Here is a 12,500-nt window from a genome sequence, read left to right on the forward strand (position 1 = left end):
CTATTTTTTGGAAGTGTTGTGTGGAAGCGTGGAAACGAAAGAGAGAGATAGAGTAAGCGGGATGTGGTAAGCTTCGCGTTCGAAGAGAAAAATCGCACGTAGCGTTTCTTACCCTGCATTCAGCATTCGTGCCGCAGCTAACGATGCACGGATCGACACACTTGCCCTTACGACATCCCTGAAATTCGGTACAGTCGCCGTCACTAATGCACTCGGGTCGAATGCACTCCTTGAATGGGTCACCCAGATAACCGAAGGGGCACGAGCAGACGGGAATGGCGGCCGTATTCAATCGACACATTGCATCCTTTCCGCATGGATTATCAGGGCACTGGCCTGAAGTGGCAAAAAAACAGCATTGTACAAAGCCTTGTCAGTGGCGCAATTTGCAAATATGGTTCACTACACCTTCGCTCGATCCGATAAGGATGCCTTGAAGTTTACTTACCATCAGCAGATTGCAGGGCTACGACCAGCAACAGCATAATAGAAACCACATAAGATAGCGGAGACTGTTTGAAGAAACAATAGTGACATATTATGTATTTTTAATTATCGGATCTTTTCATCATGTTAACAGAATCACATAGTCGAGTGAGGTGGGCATAACTTAGATGGTTTCAGTTCTTAAACCCAACCCTAGGTCACTCTTGTCTGCTGATGAAAATAACGCTTAACGTTCTCAGGCAAATGAAGCTGATGATCAGACTTGCTGTTCATCCACTAATCCACATCCACGTATCCGTATCCAACGTATCGTTATTCAACGTATTTTATCAGCTCAACACTTCGACAACCTCCCGAAACATCGATCACAAATGTGAATTCACTTTAGGGAATGGACTGCAACTATCATTCGTACCATGGCGCTTTTTTGATTCCAACGGCCGGTGTCGCTATTTACTATTCTTTTGACTTAAAACCAGTGCGGTCAGTTATATCGTCCAAGTTGTACTGACTGATCGTTTAGGCAAGGCGAGGGTATAAAACCCTGGACCGATCGCTGGAACAAACGAGGAAAAATTTACCATTTTTTCTCACGGAACTGCTGCCGGGTGTGAATGCGTGATGCGTGAGCAGTTCAAATTATCGGTAATGCGTTTTCCTCCGGGCAACTAAATGGGTCGGTATAGTACTGAGCAAGTACACGAGCTGAGTGCCAATGCACAATGCCCGTCGCGTTGTTTGAGAGTGATTTATCTTAAAATTTGTCGAGTTTATTTTGTAACAAATTCATTAGCGGATTGTAAATATGCTTCGACTATTCCACCCACGTGCTTGCCCAGAATACTTCTCACAGCGTCAGATTATGATCTGGAGCTGGCATGCGTACTTCCTCGGATGCGGTATGTGCCGTTCATCGATCAGCAGCAGCGTTATTGGATGACGATAGCTGCTACGGGGATGGGAAACTTTTTAAACAATAGAAGAGGAAATGCATTCGGGAATTACCTGACCGAGAATTCTATGAAGATTCGGTGATGCTAGAGTACAACCGATTCATATAGAACACATATCACACAGTCTATTGCTCGAATGGATGGGACTATCTAATAATTCTAACTAAATACCATGGCCCAAACCTCTTTGCTTTTAGAAAAATATTCAAAATCCCAAAAACATTTAATAAATACATTTATTAGCATTGGACGTCGTATTCACAATAGACTCATTAGCAACATTTTTTAAAGGCAAGAGCATGTACGGCACCTAACACAAAATCGTTAATTTGGAAAGTCGATGGATGATCGAACCAACTTAAAACAATCGTTAATGTAGTAAGACAGCTGAAGGGTCAAGTAACAAGTGAAGGAAGAAGTCAAGGCGTTGCTGTATCCATGCTCTAGCAGCATTCCGGACTTCGTGTGAAGTAATTCTAGGGAGTGACGCTTCGCTTTTTATTGTATCGAGCTACTGGATAGTTGCGAGCGGTTCGGCAAGATACCAACGCATCACCTTGAGTTCCGGCAGGACAGGTACATACGGCCAGATGCCGCTTGGCTTGACATTGAGCCCCTAGTGAGGATAGAGAGGAACAAAAAACAATCCAAAAACATTAGAAGAAATATCTTCTGAGCCGGATTCATACAGACTACATACCGACACCACACTGTCCAGCGCATGGATCAACGCACTGGTACGAGATGCAGGCCTTATGATCCGAACACTCACTGTCGCTTTGGCATTCACCCTGGTGGCGAGAAGAACAGTTAAGATCATTTCCGAAGGCATCGCATTCATTGACTTGTGACTTGTCCGATCCGAGGGTCAGTCTCTAGTGGCAATCTAGTTTAGGCGGTTAGTGAGGTGACCTGAAACTGATGCTAGCTTACCCGCACACATGCACTGAGGGCGTTTCCTGTGTATCCAGGTGGACAGGTGCAGACTGGTCGTTCCTGGTTGCTACGATCGTACCCTGGCGTACAGACGGCATTTGTACCACACGGGTTCGGGTTACAGAGATCCTCCTTTGTAAATGGTCGGCAGCTGATAAACGGATCACCGGTCATGTCACGCGGACAACTGCAAACCGGTGTCAGTCCGCGCAGATTACAGTCCGCTCCAACACCGCACGCTCCTTCACAGGGATTCTTGCAAATACCATAGATGCAAGCGGGACGTCCAGCCGGACAATCTCGATCCCCGAAGCACTCCGGGCGGCACTCGCTAAACGGACTGCCGATGTAACCCTTCGGACATTCGCAAACTGCGCGGTGGCCAGTAACTCGGGCACAGGTGGCACCCTTGCCGCACTGATTGCACCCGTTGACACATTTGAACTGGCTGCAGTATTGAGTGCCGCTACACTCGACATCCGATTCACACTCGTGCCGGCATCCCGACAATGGAGATCCCTGTGAATGATATTATGCATAGCGTTATGTGTGCTACTGAATTGGGGCAGAAAAGTAGCTTGCTTACGATGTATCCCGGTAAGCAGGAACAAGTTGGTACTCCATTAACGACGTTACATTTAGTGTTGGATCCACAAGGGCTGGGACGACAAAGCTCCTCTGTGTATTTGAATGGAAAATGTTATATAAACAGAAAAACACGATTTTTGCTGTATAAATAGCATATTGTAGAACAATCTAAGCGACTTCGCTTCATATCTCTGATAAGTGTTAACAGATCAGCTAGCTGAACCCATGGACAACCCACGATTCATATTTTATGGTAGGCAAACCACTCTAATCAAGGAAATCCATTTGAATCTTCGATTCCTCTTCGCCAAAATTCAAAATTCCATCTACTAATCTATTTGCTAAATGTCAACGGTGTAACGGCGATTTGCATTTATAACCCTGCGCTAGATTGATCCACTAATGCGTTTTCCACCCATTCGATACCACTTCAGTGATCAGATTTGGATAGAACAATAGTGTCCGACGCCACTATTCCGTGTGGTAAATGGAGTGTTTGTTGTTCCGGCAAACCTACGCGCGAGTATCACGCGCACCCCGTAGCTTTGACCTAGCTAATAAAGTGCTCCATAGATGCTGTTGAAGGTGTTAGTGGGCCGTTTGTTTCCGCGGGTTATTGTACATACAATCAATTCAGCCATCATCTCAATGTGTATAGACATTGTGGCAAGTTCAAGGTAAGCAAGCGAAGATATCGAAGCTAGCTTGTGGCCCCGTACGTAGGTGTGGCTCATTGAGCAACAAATGATGGGTTTTAACGTATTTACCGCGTGTAGTCAGCATCAAGATATTCATCCAACGATAGCCTACGCATGAGAGATTTTCCCTTTTTGTTCTTCCGATTGAACATACCTGGATCTTGTAGTCGACAGCTGCTGAATGGATCTCCAGTACGTCCCCGTGGGCAGCTGCATACCGGCACGTGGTTGCGGACCTGCAATGTAACAACAAAACAATACAGAAGCAAGCGCCGTTTTGGGAGCGATCGCAGTACCCATGGACCCTCTAGTTTAGCTTACCTCGCAGTTAGCATTGATGCCACAAACGCCCGCACAGGGATTGACGCAGTTCCCGTTACGGCAGGCCTGATCGCTGCGACACTCGCTATGATCGAGACACTCGTCGCGACGACACTGGACGAGCGGATTGCCACTGTACCCCGCTGGGCAGGAACAAACCGGGCGGCCGCCGGCCGTTTCCTGACACGTGGCGCCTACTCCGCACGGGTTGCGCGAACATCCCTGTCCTGTATTGGCGGTGGGTGGACGGAATATAAACAGAGTTTTACCTTATGCAATGTAGAAAGGAAGGGCAATGGAAGCGCGAATCGACTATTGCGTAACGCTCGATTCCTATTATGGAGTGGGCTAGAGCACTTCACGCTGGGTGTACTAGGCAAGCAAAAATCAAAAGTGGTTAGTCTACAAAATGTACCGCTGTTGACCCCTTAATCGGAGAGTAAAGGATTGTTACCAAACGTGTCACAAACGTTTTGCAGAAAAACTATTAGACCGAAGACTCAATGTAAAATCCGGATGAAAGGCTCTGTGAGATCGTATCAATGATTACAAAATAAGTCAAGTGATTGAGGGCATCGAAGCGACCAAATATAGTAGTGGATGTAGAAACTACTATTGCAATTAGAGGAATCTACTCATTTAAAATGCGTCATAGTTGTGTAATACTACCTACTACGTATCCGAGTATGTCAACTCAATGGGGAGTCCTTATTAGTAACGCAACCCAGTTGGTTCCGATCGTGATAAGTCAGTCAGCTTTAAGAGAATTTCGGAATGTACTACTCAGAGTATCCATGAGAGTGCATAGGTGCATCGGTGAAACTGTGGTCAGGGTGGATGAAGGTTAAGGGCGAAGCAGAAAAATCACACCAAAAGCAAACTGAAGGATAAAAGGAACGGATCCAATGCCTTCCGACGCCGTTCCGTCATCGTAGAGAATGCGGCGGGTTGCAGCGGTGACGGTTCCGGCCGCGGTCTGATACTGCCTCGTAGTGATCCCGTTCGCGTTCGTGTAGTACACGATTTCGGGCTGCTGTTGAACGGCTTGGGGCCGTTCGGCTGTGTAGCTATAGTAAGAGTAGCCGGGAGCCAACCTGTCCGCATTGGCCGGTGAATCGACTTTGGTGCGCGTTATGGTCACGATTTCGTCACCTGCCCGATAGACGGTCCTTTGCGTACCTAAGGTGCCTAGCCAAACGTTCGCGAACACCAGCAACGCCAGCAGGTACCGAGCCTTCTGGTTGGCAGTCGTAACGATGGTCGGCCCCGTTTGGGACAGTCCGGATCGGCCGAACACACGCTGGGAATCGAGAGGAAATGGAGATCACTGTTAGCGTAATCGCACTTTCCGAGGATCATACTCTATATCATAGTTCTTGTTTCAGTTTTGGCGGCATAGTCCATACAAAGGTAACTGAAACAGTGTTCATTCACTATACTGGCACTAATTTCGATCGACACTATACACAGCAATTGTTCTATTGCCATTACCATGCTTCTATTGTTGAACAACAGGCCGGATACGACGGTTTAACTATTCGTGATTCTGCTCGCGTGGATCGATTGGATTTCGTAATTACACTACTCGTGCACTCCGGGACCGCGGACTGATGATCACACCTACGTGACCAACACCCTGCAATACAATTTGATCTTCCAATTCCAAGATTCGGAGTTCGGTTCGATTCGGTTAGCGTTTGTCAACTGACTGAGACGACACAGGCAACAGTTCAGGGGTATATATAAAAATCTCATCATCGGCCAGTTCGAACACGGATACGGAGACCTCCCCTCTCCATAAAGGTCGTCCACCATGCAAATAACCCCCCAAAACAATATCCACGCGCAATCGAACAGCCCGCATGCCTCATCCACAAATGGAGTTTGACTGCCCCCGCACAGTAACGGCTGAACGGCGAGGTATTGAGTAGTAGCGGTAGTAGCGACGAAACATCCGAGTACTGGAGCTCGCCCATTCTCATTCATGTGATATTCTTGCCAGGCGGCAGTTACTAAGAAGATCGCCAGCGCCAAGTCCTTGACCATCACCTTGAAAAAGGTTAACGCCGCATGCTGCGCGCGGTATTTGTTTCTTGGAGGCGGATTGATCGCGAGCACCGCAAGCTAGATACCTATTACCCCTGGCTCGTGATTTCGCAGCAAAATAATCTAAAACTCCAGCATGTAATCCACGCAAATACCGGTGTGCGGGACATCGAGAACGAGTTATTGCAAATGTGGCTATGGCCGTCTTTTGAGACACCTACGCCCAATGCTACGTTAGAAATGATCCCGTGACTTCAGTGCGGTTTGCCGCTAGTTTGCGAGGAAGTATGCAGATGGACACAACGGAGACGGAAACTATAATGCTTACTCTTGAATTGGAAAAAAGGCCAGCAGCAAAAGAAGGCGGGACGGAAAGCATTTATTTTTCGATCCCATAAAATAGAAGAACTCATTTAAACCACCTATTGTATGGAAATTTGTTCGTCCATTATACACTCGTTGATGTGTGAATACAAACAGTTCAATTTGGATATTAAACGGAGTTTAATGGTCCGCTTTGAGTTATTCGCGAGGTATGAGGGGACTCGTTTCATAGTTTACTCTCAACAGAGTATCCGAATTTGGTCACGTCTGTCGTTTATGTTTTTCCTTGTTGTTCCATTTTATTGGGTCGGCCATCGGTCTTCTACACAGTTTTAATTGAGCTGTACGGAGTAATAATTTATACGATAGTAGGTGATCGTATACAAATATATAAGCACGAGACTGTAAAATTCCATGGGAAACGATTGTTTCATCCGATACAACCAATCCGCGAAACTAGTTCCTTTTTGATAAAGCGTCCAACAATGAAAAATTTCTCCTTTGAATCGGAAAGCTCAAAATTGAATGGGTAACGTAAAATCCATAATTTTGATATGTGATGTCAGTGATATATTTTCGTTAAGTGTTGGAAATGTGTGCCTTACATGCTACATATTGTAAAAGCGGGGACGCGATGTGAAGCGAAGTTACAAAAATATTGCATGACAGTGACCAATCAAGGCCGCTAGCATACTGATCTCCTGCGACAAATCCGACATATGCTGCGGCGTTGCGATCAGTGTGGGGGCGAACACGGTGGCCAAATTGTGTTCGTTCATCTTGTTGATAGCATGATGGGAAGCGATCCGATTCAGGTGCTCCAAGATGTACTTGAGACAGTGCAGATGGGCCGGTGGTAAAGCTTTCACTGCGTTTCGCAGTGCTATCACTTGCTCGCCGATAGATTTCTCTTCTGAAAGGAAAGATAAAACAAAGGATGAAGATAAGAGACGTGTGCGAGACAATCCGTGTGCTCGGCCATGGAAAACTCACGCATGGATTCCATAAATAAGGGGAATGATTGAAACGTTATTAAAGGAACAGGCAGCAACCGAAGGTACAACTTCAGCACCCCGGCAATCACATTAATGTTGCTGTAAACTTGCGCGGACACATCCGCCTTCTCGCCATCCTTGTCAAGTGCCATTTTGAGTGCCTCGATTTCGTCTGCGAACCCAGAAATCCGGTAAATGCCTTCCTGCAGCATACCGTGGTTTTCCACCTCTTCGACGCACTTCAGCACGATGAACGGGATGCGACACTTGTGAGCCGTCACGAGCGTGGTCAAATCGACTCCGAAAATTCCTCGCAAGCGCTTCAAGTCTGGCAGGCACTTGGCCGGTACCAGTTCCGAGCACTTGAAGTGAGCCATAAATCCGCAATCTGTAAAATAGGTTATGGAGGCAGGGTTACTATGATGAGACGATTGCCGTTGGATTGCATTCAATATCGTACCGTCACATTTGACCCCTTGGGAGGTGAAACCCCATAAGAAGTTGGCACAGAATTCGCACCAATTCAACCCCTTAAACGTGTGCGTTTTGAACGCGTGCTGTTTCTCATAGCCAGGGTTATCGTTATCGTACGCTTCCGACCTTTCCGCGCCAACCTCTTTGCCATCTCCGGTTGCACTATCGCCACCACCAACGCCGCTATCACAGCTGTCCGCCGTTTCGGTGTCCGCTGTTTCCACGCTATCATGCACCACGGCCAGCTTGGAGGTAGGCTTGGACATTTCGTTGCACAGGGAACGAAGCTTTCGACGGTGAAGCGTCATGTATGGACTTTGCTCGTAGCACTTCTTCGTTTGGCTCATCATTTCCTTCAGAATGGGAGCCGCATGTATCCTCATGTAGAAATCGACCAGCCCGTCGGCAACCATCTCCTGGATGGTTTCATACTTTTTGAAGTTTTCCCGCAAAAAGTGTCCCTTTTCCGGGCAGTAGAAGATTTTAAAATGCTTCGTCGACTGTGCGAACCGCAGACTCAGCGTGTAGTAGTTATCGGCTCCCGGACTGCGCCGCACCAGGTAGCTGCCGTCGGGTTTGCCGCCCAGCAGCTGTTCGCACTCTTTGTGATCCATCGTACCGTGGAACTCCTTTCCGTATCGTGTGGGTCCCATAATGTCCTCATTCTCGCATAGCACAGGCTTCGGTGTAGGGGCATCGAGCTGTATTTTGTACACTGCAATGAAGGGGGCGCGTAAGCGAAGTTAGTCGAATGTTTGAGCGGAAATTACCGGCTCGTAGTTTACTTACATTCAGGTTTCCAGACGGCATCGTCGCCTAAAGCCAATCCCCTACCGATTGGCATTTACGGTTTGTGGGCGAGGCCAAGTTTTGAGCCCGTTTTGTTAAGAATTCGGCTTGGTTTGGAGTGGGAGTTGAATTTCTCCATTTTTTCAGCTATAAAACAAGATAAGCGAAAAATAAAACGAAACAAACGATCAAAACGATACAACGAACGAAATAAACGATAAAAAGAACGCTTCGTCAAGTTCATAAACGCTTCGTCAAGCTCGTTGAGCGGGCGTGCGTAAACTTCTTCCGGTCAAACGTCTCTTCAACCCGTGCTCTCTGCGCGAACGAACGTGTTTTTTTGCCTGCCTCCCGCGTTTCGTGTCGATTCGACTTAAAAGTAAGTGCACCCCACGGTTGTTGACGATGATGACCCCACTGACGCCGTGTTGATTCTTCCTTGCAGTTTCTTAAAATGCGTTACGTAGCGGCATATCTTCTGGCGGTGCTCGGCGGCAACGAGTCACCCTCGAACGCTGACATCGAGAAGATCCTCAGCTCGGTCGGCATCGAGGCCGATTCCGCACGCGTCACCAAGATCGTGAGTGAACTGAAGGGCAAGTCGATCGAGGAGCTGATTGCTTCTGGTCGCGAAAAGCTGTCCTCGATGCCGGCTGGCGGTGGTGCTCCGTCCGGTGCTCCGGCTGCCGCCGGTGCTGGTGGTGCCGCTCCAGCTGCAGCCGCCGAGAAGAAGGGTAAGCATCAACTACTCACGCGCGCGGCATGTTGTGGCCCAGTCACTGATTGCACGTTTCGCTGCATTTCATTACAGAGGAAAAGAAGGAGGAATCCGAATCCGAGGATGACGACATGGGATTCGGACTTTTCGAATAAAAGGTGAGTTTGAAGAAGCGTGTTGCGCTGTCTATCGCAAATCTTATATGATGACCTTTCTATTCTATCATCTTTCGGGTATGAACGACATGATTATGATCTATAGTGCTGATACATTACATGCGGTCAAAACGCCAAACTGTGTACTTTGTGCATGATTACTTATCTGCGGTCATTTATCTCTTATATTTTCAGGTTAGTACTAACGGATCAGGAACGCACATCTCCGAACATGGCGGATGTGGTCTCAACAGCGTTTGTGACTAAACATTTTCTGCATTGAAGTGCTCTTGGTTTTACCAACATGCTGTCTCCTCTGGTTCTCTCATTGTAGCTTATTTCAACGTCACTCCTATACGCTATATCATATCGATATAGGTAAGTTCAAACAAAACTTCTACTTTATTCAGATAAAGCGAATCCCATAAATGATGATTTAACCTTAACCATCTTTCGGATGAAAATATTGTGATTTGACATGTAACAACTGAATTGATTCGACTTTAGTTAACCATACCTCTTCAGTACCGAGCATAACAAATCAATCTAATTATTTGCTTCGATTTGTCTCCCTCATGTTTGCAGAATTCAACAATCTGGGTTTTTTTATCATCATCGACATGGCTACGATGGTGGTCTAGCAGGCGTTGGAGGAGTACAAACAACAGTGGCTGAGGAATAAACTTCTATTACGAAAACACAATTAATCAACAATTTTATTTAGGAATGGTGATCGTGGTAATGTGGGGGTGGTAGTTTGACGAACGGCGAAAGAAAGTGTTGTGTTATGTTGTGTTGGGCTGCGCCATCTTCGGGGATTACAGGTGAGTTTTATCATATTTTTATTTATTCTATTCATTTACACTTTTGTGATGAGTTTGAATTAATCATCTTTCGGGTATGAACAAAATGATTAATACTTTACGCTTGCTTGAACTGAGCTTTTTCAAACGAATGGTTCTACAACTATTGTCTCTATTCGTATTCTAATGCGCTGTTTGTTTTTTCATCTCTTTTTAGGTTCACTTCTTTGAAGACGTCTTCCACTTTGGCTCATTTTTTCACTTTGTTCGCTCTTTTAGTCCAAAGATGGTTCTTTCGAATCAGAATCAGGACGTCCGAGAACGTATCAAAGCATGACAGCTTAGTATTGCCACCATTAGGGTCACTGGTGGGAGAAGCTTTTTTGCTTTCAGGGTTTATTTACAGCAGACACCATGGATCTTCGCATCTTTCATGTTATTGAAACTCAGCGATGAATGGTACGTGTCTTGAGCAATCCATAGTAAAATCTGAATGACTCTTAAATGATGATATCCAAATAACACCATCTTTCGAATGAGAATTTTGTGATTTTAAATCGTCTTTCACAACTGATCTTGTTTCGAAAGAATAATCTACGACTGGTCGTTTTTCTTTTCCATACGACTTATCCTTTGCTTTCTGTTATGTTTCAGGAGGATCACACCAAGCTGGCGTTTCGGAAATGGTACTCAAACACAATATGTAACGGATTCAATAAATTTTATTTACTGCTCAACAGAACATCAATCCAAATCTACGGTATTGCTACAGGGGGGGGGCAAGGTATCTTGTGCCAAGGAAAGAAATGTTTACTCGATGATCTTTGCGCCGTTCGCCAGCGTTGCTCGGTCTTTCCGATGTGCTTCCTCGTGTAGCTTCCACGCTTTGTTAGTCTTGTCCACCGATTGCCGTATTCGAGCCATAATTTGGAAATGATCCAATCCCAAAATATCATGCCTCATCTCAGGCTCACACAGCTGTTCGTTCTTCTCGGTCGGTCCTCCATCGTGATCCGTCGCCAGCTTATCGTTCCCTTCGGTGTCGTCTACTCCGTAGTCCGCTTCTTTTAAAAGAGCGTTCAGAACTCCCTCAACGTAATAACGTTTGTCTTGGACGAATCTCAGGTGTGGCACCTCACCAACTAGACGTAGCTGGGAGAGCTCGTGGCGTAATCGAAACGAAAGCGGTTTGAGAATGGTTTCGATTTTCACATCCTTATCAAGGCTGCTCGAGAACCAGTAGATGCTTGCCTCGCGGAAATCGGGGGCCACACGGACTCGCGAAATCTGCAAACCATATCCGTACAGATCGCTGGCAAACGTGCCGGTTGCCATCAGATCGGTGATGTTCTTCATGAAGAGCTTATTCAACACCGCCACCCGTCGGTTGGACTCCTTGCCTTGCCGGTTGGTGCTGGCCAGCGATGTGGGGGTCATGAGCTTCGGAGCGCGGTCACTTGTTTCATCGTAATACCGTTTCTTCTTCGCCTTGGTTCCTCCATTCATAAGCTTGCTCAGAACCTTGGCTGCTTTCGTGGACGACTGCAGCCCACAACTCGTGGAAAGTAGCCGATTGGATGCTATTCGAATCTATAATATGTTGTTGAAATTGAGTGATGGAAAGAAGCAACAGGAATAGAAATTGGGCGCAATGATTTACCATGCTTGCAGCGATTTTGGGGTGGGTTCCTTCTCGTAAGTTATTCAACCGTCAAACAGCTATTTTCCGAGCACATTGAACCCATCATCGATAGTCGGGAAAATAATTGCGCCGCAGCAGGTGGAAAAATAGCACAGCATCAAATACCAAGAACGATTCTCACATTTTCACGAAACAGGAAAGTTTTTTTTTGTTATTTTGGTTGAATTTGACCGGCATGCCCAGGTAACATTTTATAGCATTTTATAGCAAATGTTACGGGGGAAAATGTCAGTAAAAGCATTGTCCATCCCGCTTTCGCTTACACTTTACATAGGCGCAATGGGGAGACCATCCTGCTCACTCTGCCGGCGTGCATAGGAAAGGGGGTTGAAAGGTTGCTATGAGGGCTGAATGACTTGGCGGCTTGCTACCACTTCTTCGAAACGGCTCGTGTTCAGCTCGGGTAGGCTTTCCGCTCTGTTGTGGCCCTCTTTTTCGATCAATGTCTTTCTTCCTGAGTTGACCCTAACCCTCCAATTAATCGGTTCGTTAAACAATCGTTCGATGTGCGTGCCAGCGAATATCGATCCCTGCGAGTTCCATTTTCGGCG

General features: G+C 46.4%; 6 protein-coding genes across 15 annotated transcripts in view; 2 read left to right on the forward strand and 4 right to left on the reverse strand.

Annotated features, from left to right (window-relative positions):
* LOC125950940 (delta-like protein 4) overlaps positions 1-1,000 on the reverse strand; it is a 1,149-nt gene extending 149 nt beyond the window's left edge. Inside the window, exons 1-3 of one of the 2 annotated variants that reach the window (XM_049679341.1) lie at positions 863-1,000; positions 449-512; positions 113-369 (exon numbers count right to left, since the gene is read on the reverse strand). In XM_049679341.1, the coding sequence (XP_049535298.1) occupies positions 113-369; positions 449-512; positions 863-865 (324 nt within the window). In that variant the 5' untranslated portion in view covers positions 866-1,000. The remainder of the gene's footprint in view (positions 1-112; positions 370-448; positions 513-862) is intronic. The other variant, XM_049679342.1, reaches the window with a different exon arrangement.
* Positions 1,001-1,618: 618 nt separating this feature from the next.
* On the reverse strand, positions 1,619-5,826 carry LOC125959832 (neurogenic locus notch homolog protein 3-like). 3 transcript variants are annotated; one of them, XM_049692787.1, is made up of 8 exons: positions 5,435-5,826; positions 4,814-5,243; positions 3,944-4,170; positions 3,777-3,858; positions 2,923-3,014; positions 2,334-2,855; positions 2,101-2,191; positions 1,619-2,016 (listed from the first exon to the last, which is right to left on the reverse strand). In XM_049692787.1, exons 1-8 carry the CDS (start codon positions 5,435-5,437, stop codon positions 1,877-1,879), a joined length of 1,587 nt encoding a protein of 528 aa, XP_049548744.1. In that variant the 5' UTR covers positions 5,438-5,826; the 3' UTR covers positions 1,619-1,876. The 3 variants fall into 3 exon arrangements, with proteins under 3 accessions (XP_049548744.1, XP_049548745.1, XP_049548746.1); XM_049692788.1 differs by having other exon boundaries at positions 4,853-5,243; positions 5,435-5,824; XM_049692789.1 differs by having other exon boundaries at positions 5,123-5,243; positions 5,435-5,818.
* A 995-nt stretch (positions 5,827-6,821) lies between these two features.
* Positions 6,822-8,726, reverse strand: LOC125951968 (beta-chimaerin). Its single transcript, XM_049681126.1, has 4 exons — positions 8,572-8,726; positions 7,769-8,497; positions 7,307-7,696; positions 6,822-7,226 (listed from the first exon to the last, which is right to left on the reverse strand). The coding sequence occupies exons 1-4, from the start codon at positions 8,624-8,626 to the stop codon at positions 6,961-6,963; spliced, it is 1,440 nt and encodes a 479-aa protein (XP_049537083.1). The 5' UTR covers positions 8,627-8,726; the 3' UTR covers positions 6,822-6,960.
* A 71-nt stretch (positions 8,727-8,797) lies between these two features.
* LOC125951970 (60S acidic ribosomal protein P2) lies at positions 8,798-10,147 on the forward strand. 2 transcript variants are annotated; one of them, XM_049681129.1, is made up of 5 exons: positions 8,799-8,950; positions 9,017-9,305; positions 9,383-9,447; positions 9,779-9,822; positions 10,030-10,147. In XM_049681129.1, exons 2-3 carry the CDS (start codon positions 9,026-9,028, stop codon positions 9,442-9,444), a joined length of 342 nt encoding a protein of 113 aa, XP_049537086.1. In that variant the 5' UTR covers positions 8,799-8,950; positions 9,017-9,025; the 3' UTR covers positions 9,445-9,447; positions 9,779-9,822; positions 10,030-10,147. The 2 variants fall into 2 exon arrangements, with proteins under 2 accessions (XP_049537087.1, XP_049537086.1); XM_049681130.1 differs by lacking the exons at positions 9,779-9,822; positions 10,030-10,147 and adding an exon at positions 9,640-9,772 and having other exon boundaries at positions 8,798-8,950.
* Positions 10,148-10,957: 810 nt separating this feature from the next.
* Positions 10,958-12,096, reverse strand: LOC125951969 (putative ribosome-binding factor A, mitochondrial). Its single transcript, XM_049681128.1, has 2 exons — positions 11,908-12,096; positions 10,958-11,837 (listed from the first exon to the last, which is right to left on the reverse strand). The coding sequence occupies exons 1-2, from the start codon at positions 11,908-11,910 to the stop codon at positions 11,058-11,060; spliced, it is 783 nt and encodes a 260-aa protein (XP_049537085.1). The 5' UTR covers positions 11,911-12,096; the 3' UTR covers positions 10,958-11,057.
* Positions 12,097-12,282: 186 nt separating this feature from the next.
* Positions 12,283-12,500, forward strand: part of LOC125950336 (clathrin heavy chain) — an 11,356-nt gene continuing 11,138 nt past the window's right edge. The window contains exon 1 of one of the 6 annotated variants that reach the window (XM_049678228.1): positions 12,283-12,352. The gene's annotated coding sequence lies outside the window, so the exon portion shown is untranslated. The other 5 variants (XM_049678227.1, XM_049678230.1, XM_049678229.1 and 2 more) reach the window with 5 other exon arrangements.

Source organism: Anopheles darlingi, chromosome 2 (assembly GCF_943734745.1).
Source record: "Anopheles darlingi chromosome 2, idAnoDarlMG_H_01, whole genome shotgun sequence".
In the NCBI taxonomy this organism is placed as follows: Eukaryota; Metazoa; Arthropoda; class Insecta; order Diptera; family Culicidae; genus Anopheles; species Anopheles darlingi.

Coding starts and splice junctions, on each gene's coding strand:
- LOC125951970 (XM_049681130.1), top strand. CDS start 9,026: ATGCGTTACGTAGCGGCATATCTTCTGGCGGTGCTCGGCGGCAACGAG. Junction 9,306..9,382: donor TGCAGCCGCCGAGAAGAAGG/GTAAGCATCAAC, acceptor ATTTCATTACAG/AGGAAAAGAAGGAGGAATCC.
- LOC125959832 (XM_049692787.1), bottom strand. Junction 3,859..3,943: donor GCATCAATGCTAACTGCGAG/GTAAGCTAAACT, acceptor GTTACATTGCAG/GTCCGCAACCACGTGCCGGT. Junction 3,015..3,776: donor CTGTCGACTACAAGATCCAG/GTATGTTCAATC, acceptor TCAAATACACAG/AGGAGCTTTGTCGTCCCAGC.
- LOC125951968 (XM_049681126.1), bottom strand. CDS start 8,626: ATGCCAATCGGTAGGGGATTGGCTTTAGGCGACGATGCCGTCTGGAAA. Junction 8,498..8,571: donor TGCCGTCTGGAAACCTGAAT/GTAAGTAAACTA, acceptor CCTTCATTGCAG/TGTACAAAATACAGCTCGAT. Junction 7,697..7,768: donor CCAAGGGGTCAAATGTGACG/GTACGATATTGA, acceptor CCTATTTTACAG/ATTGCGGATTTATGGCTCAC.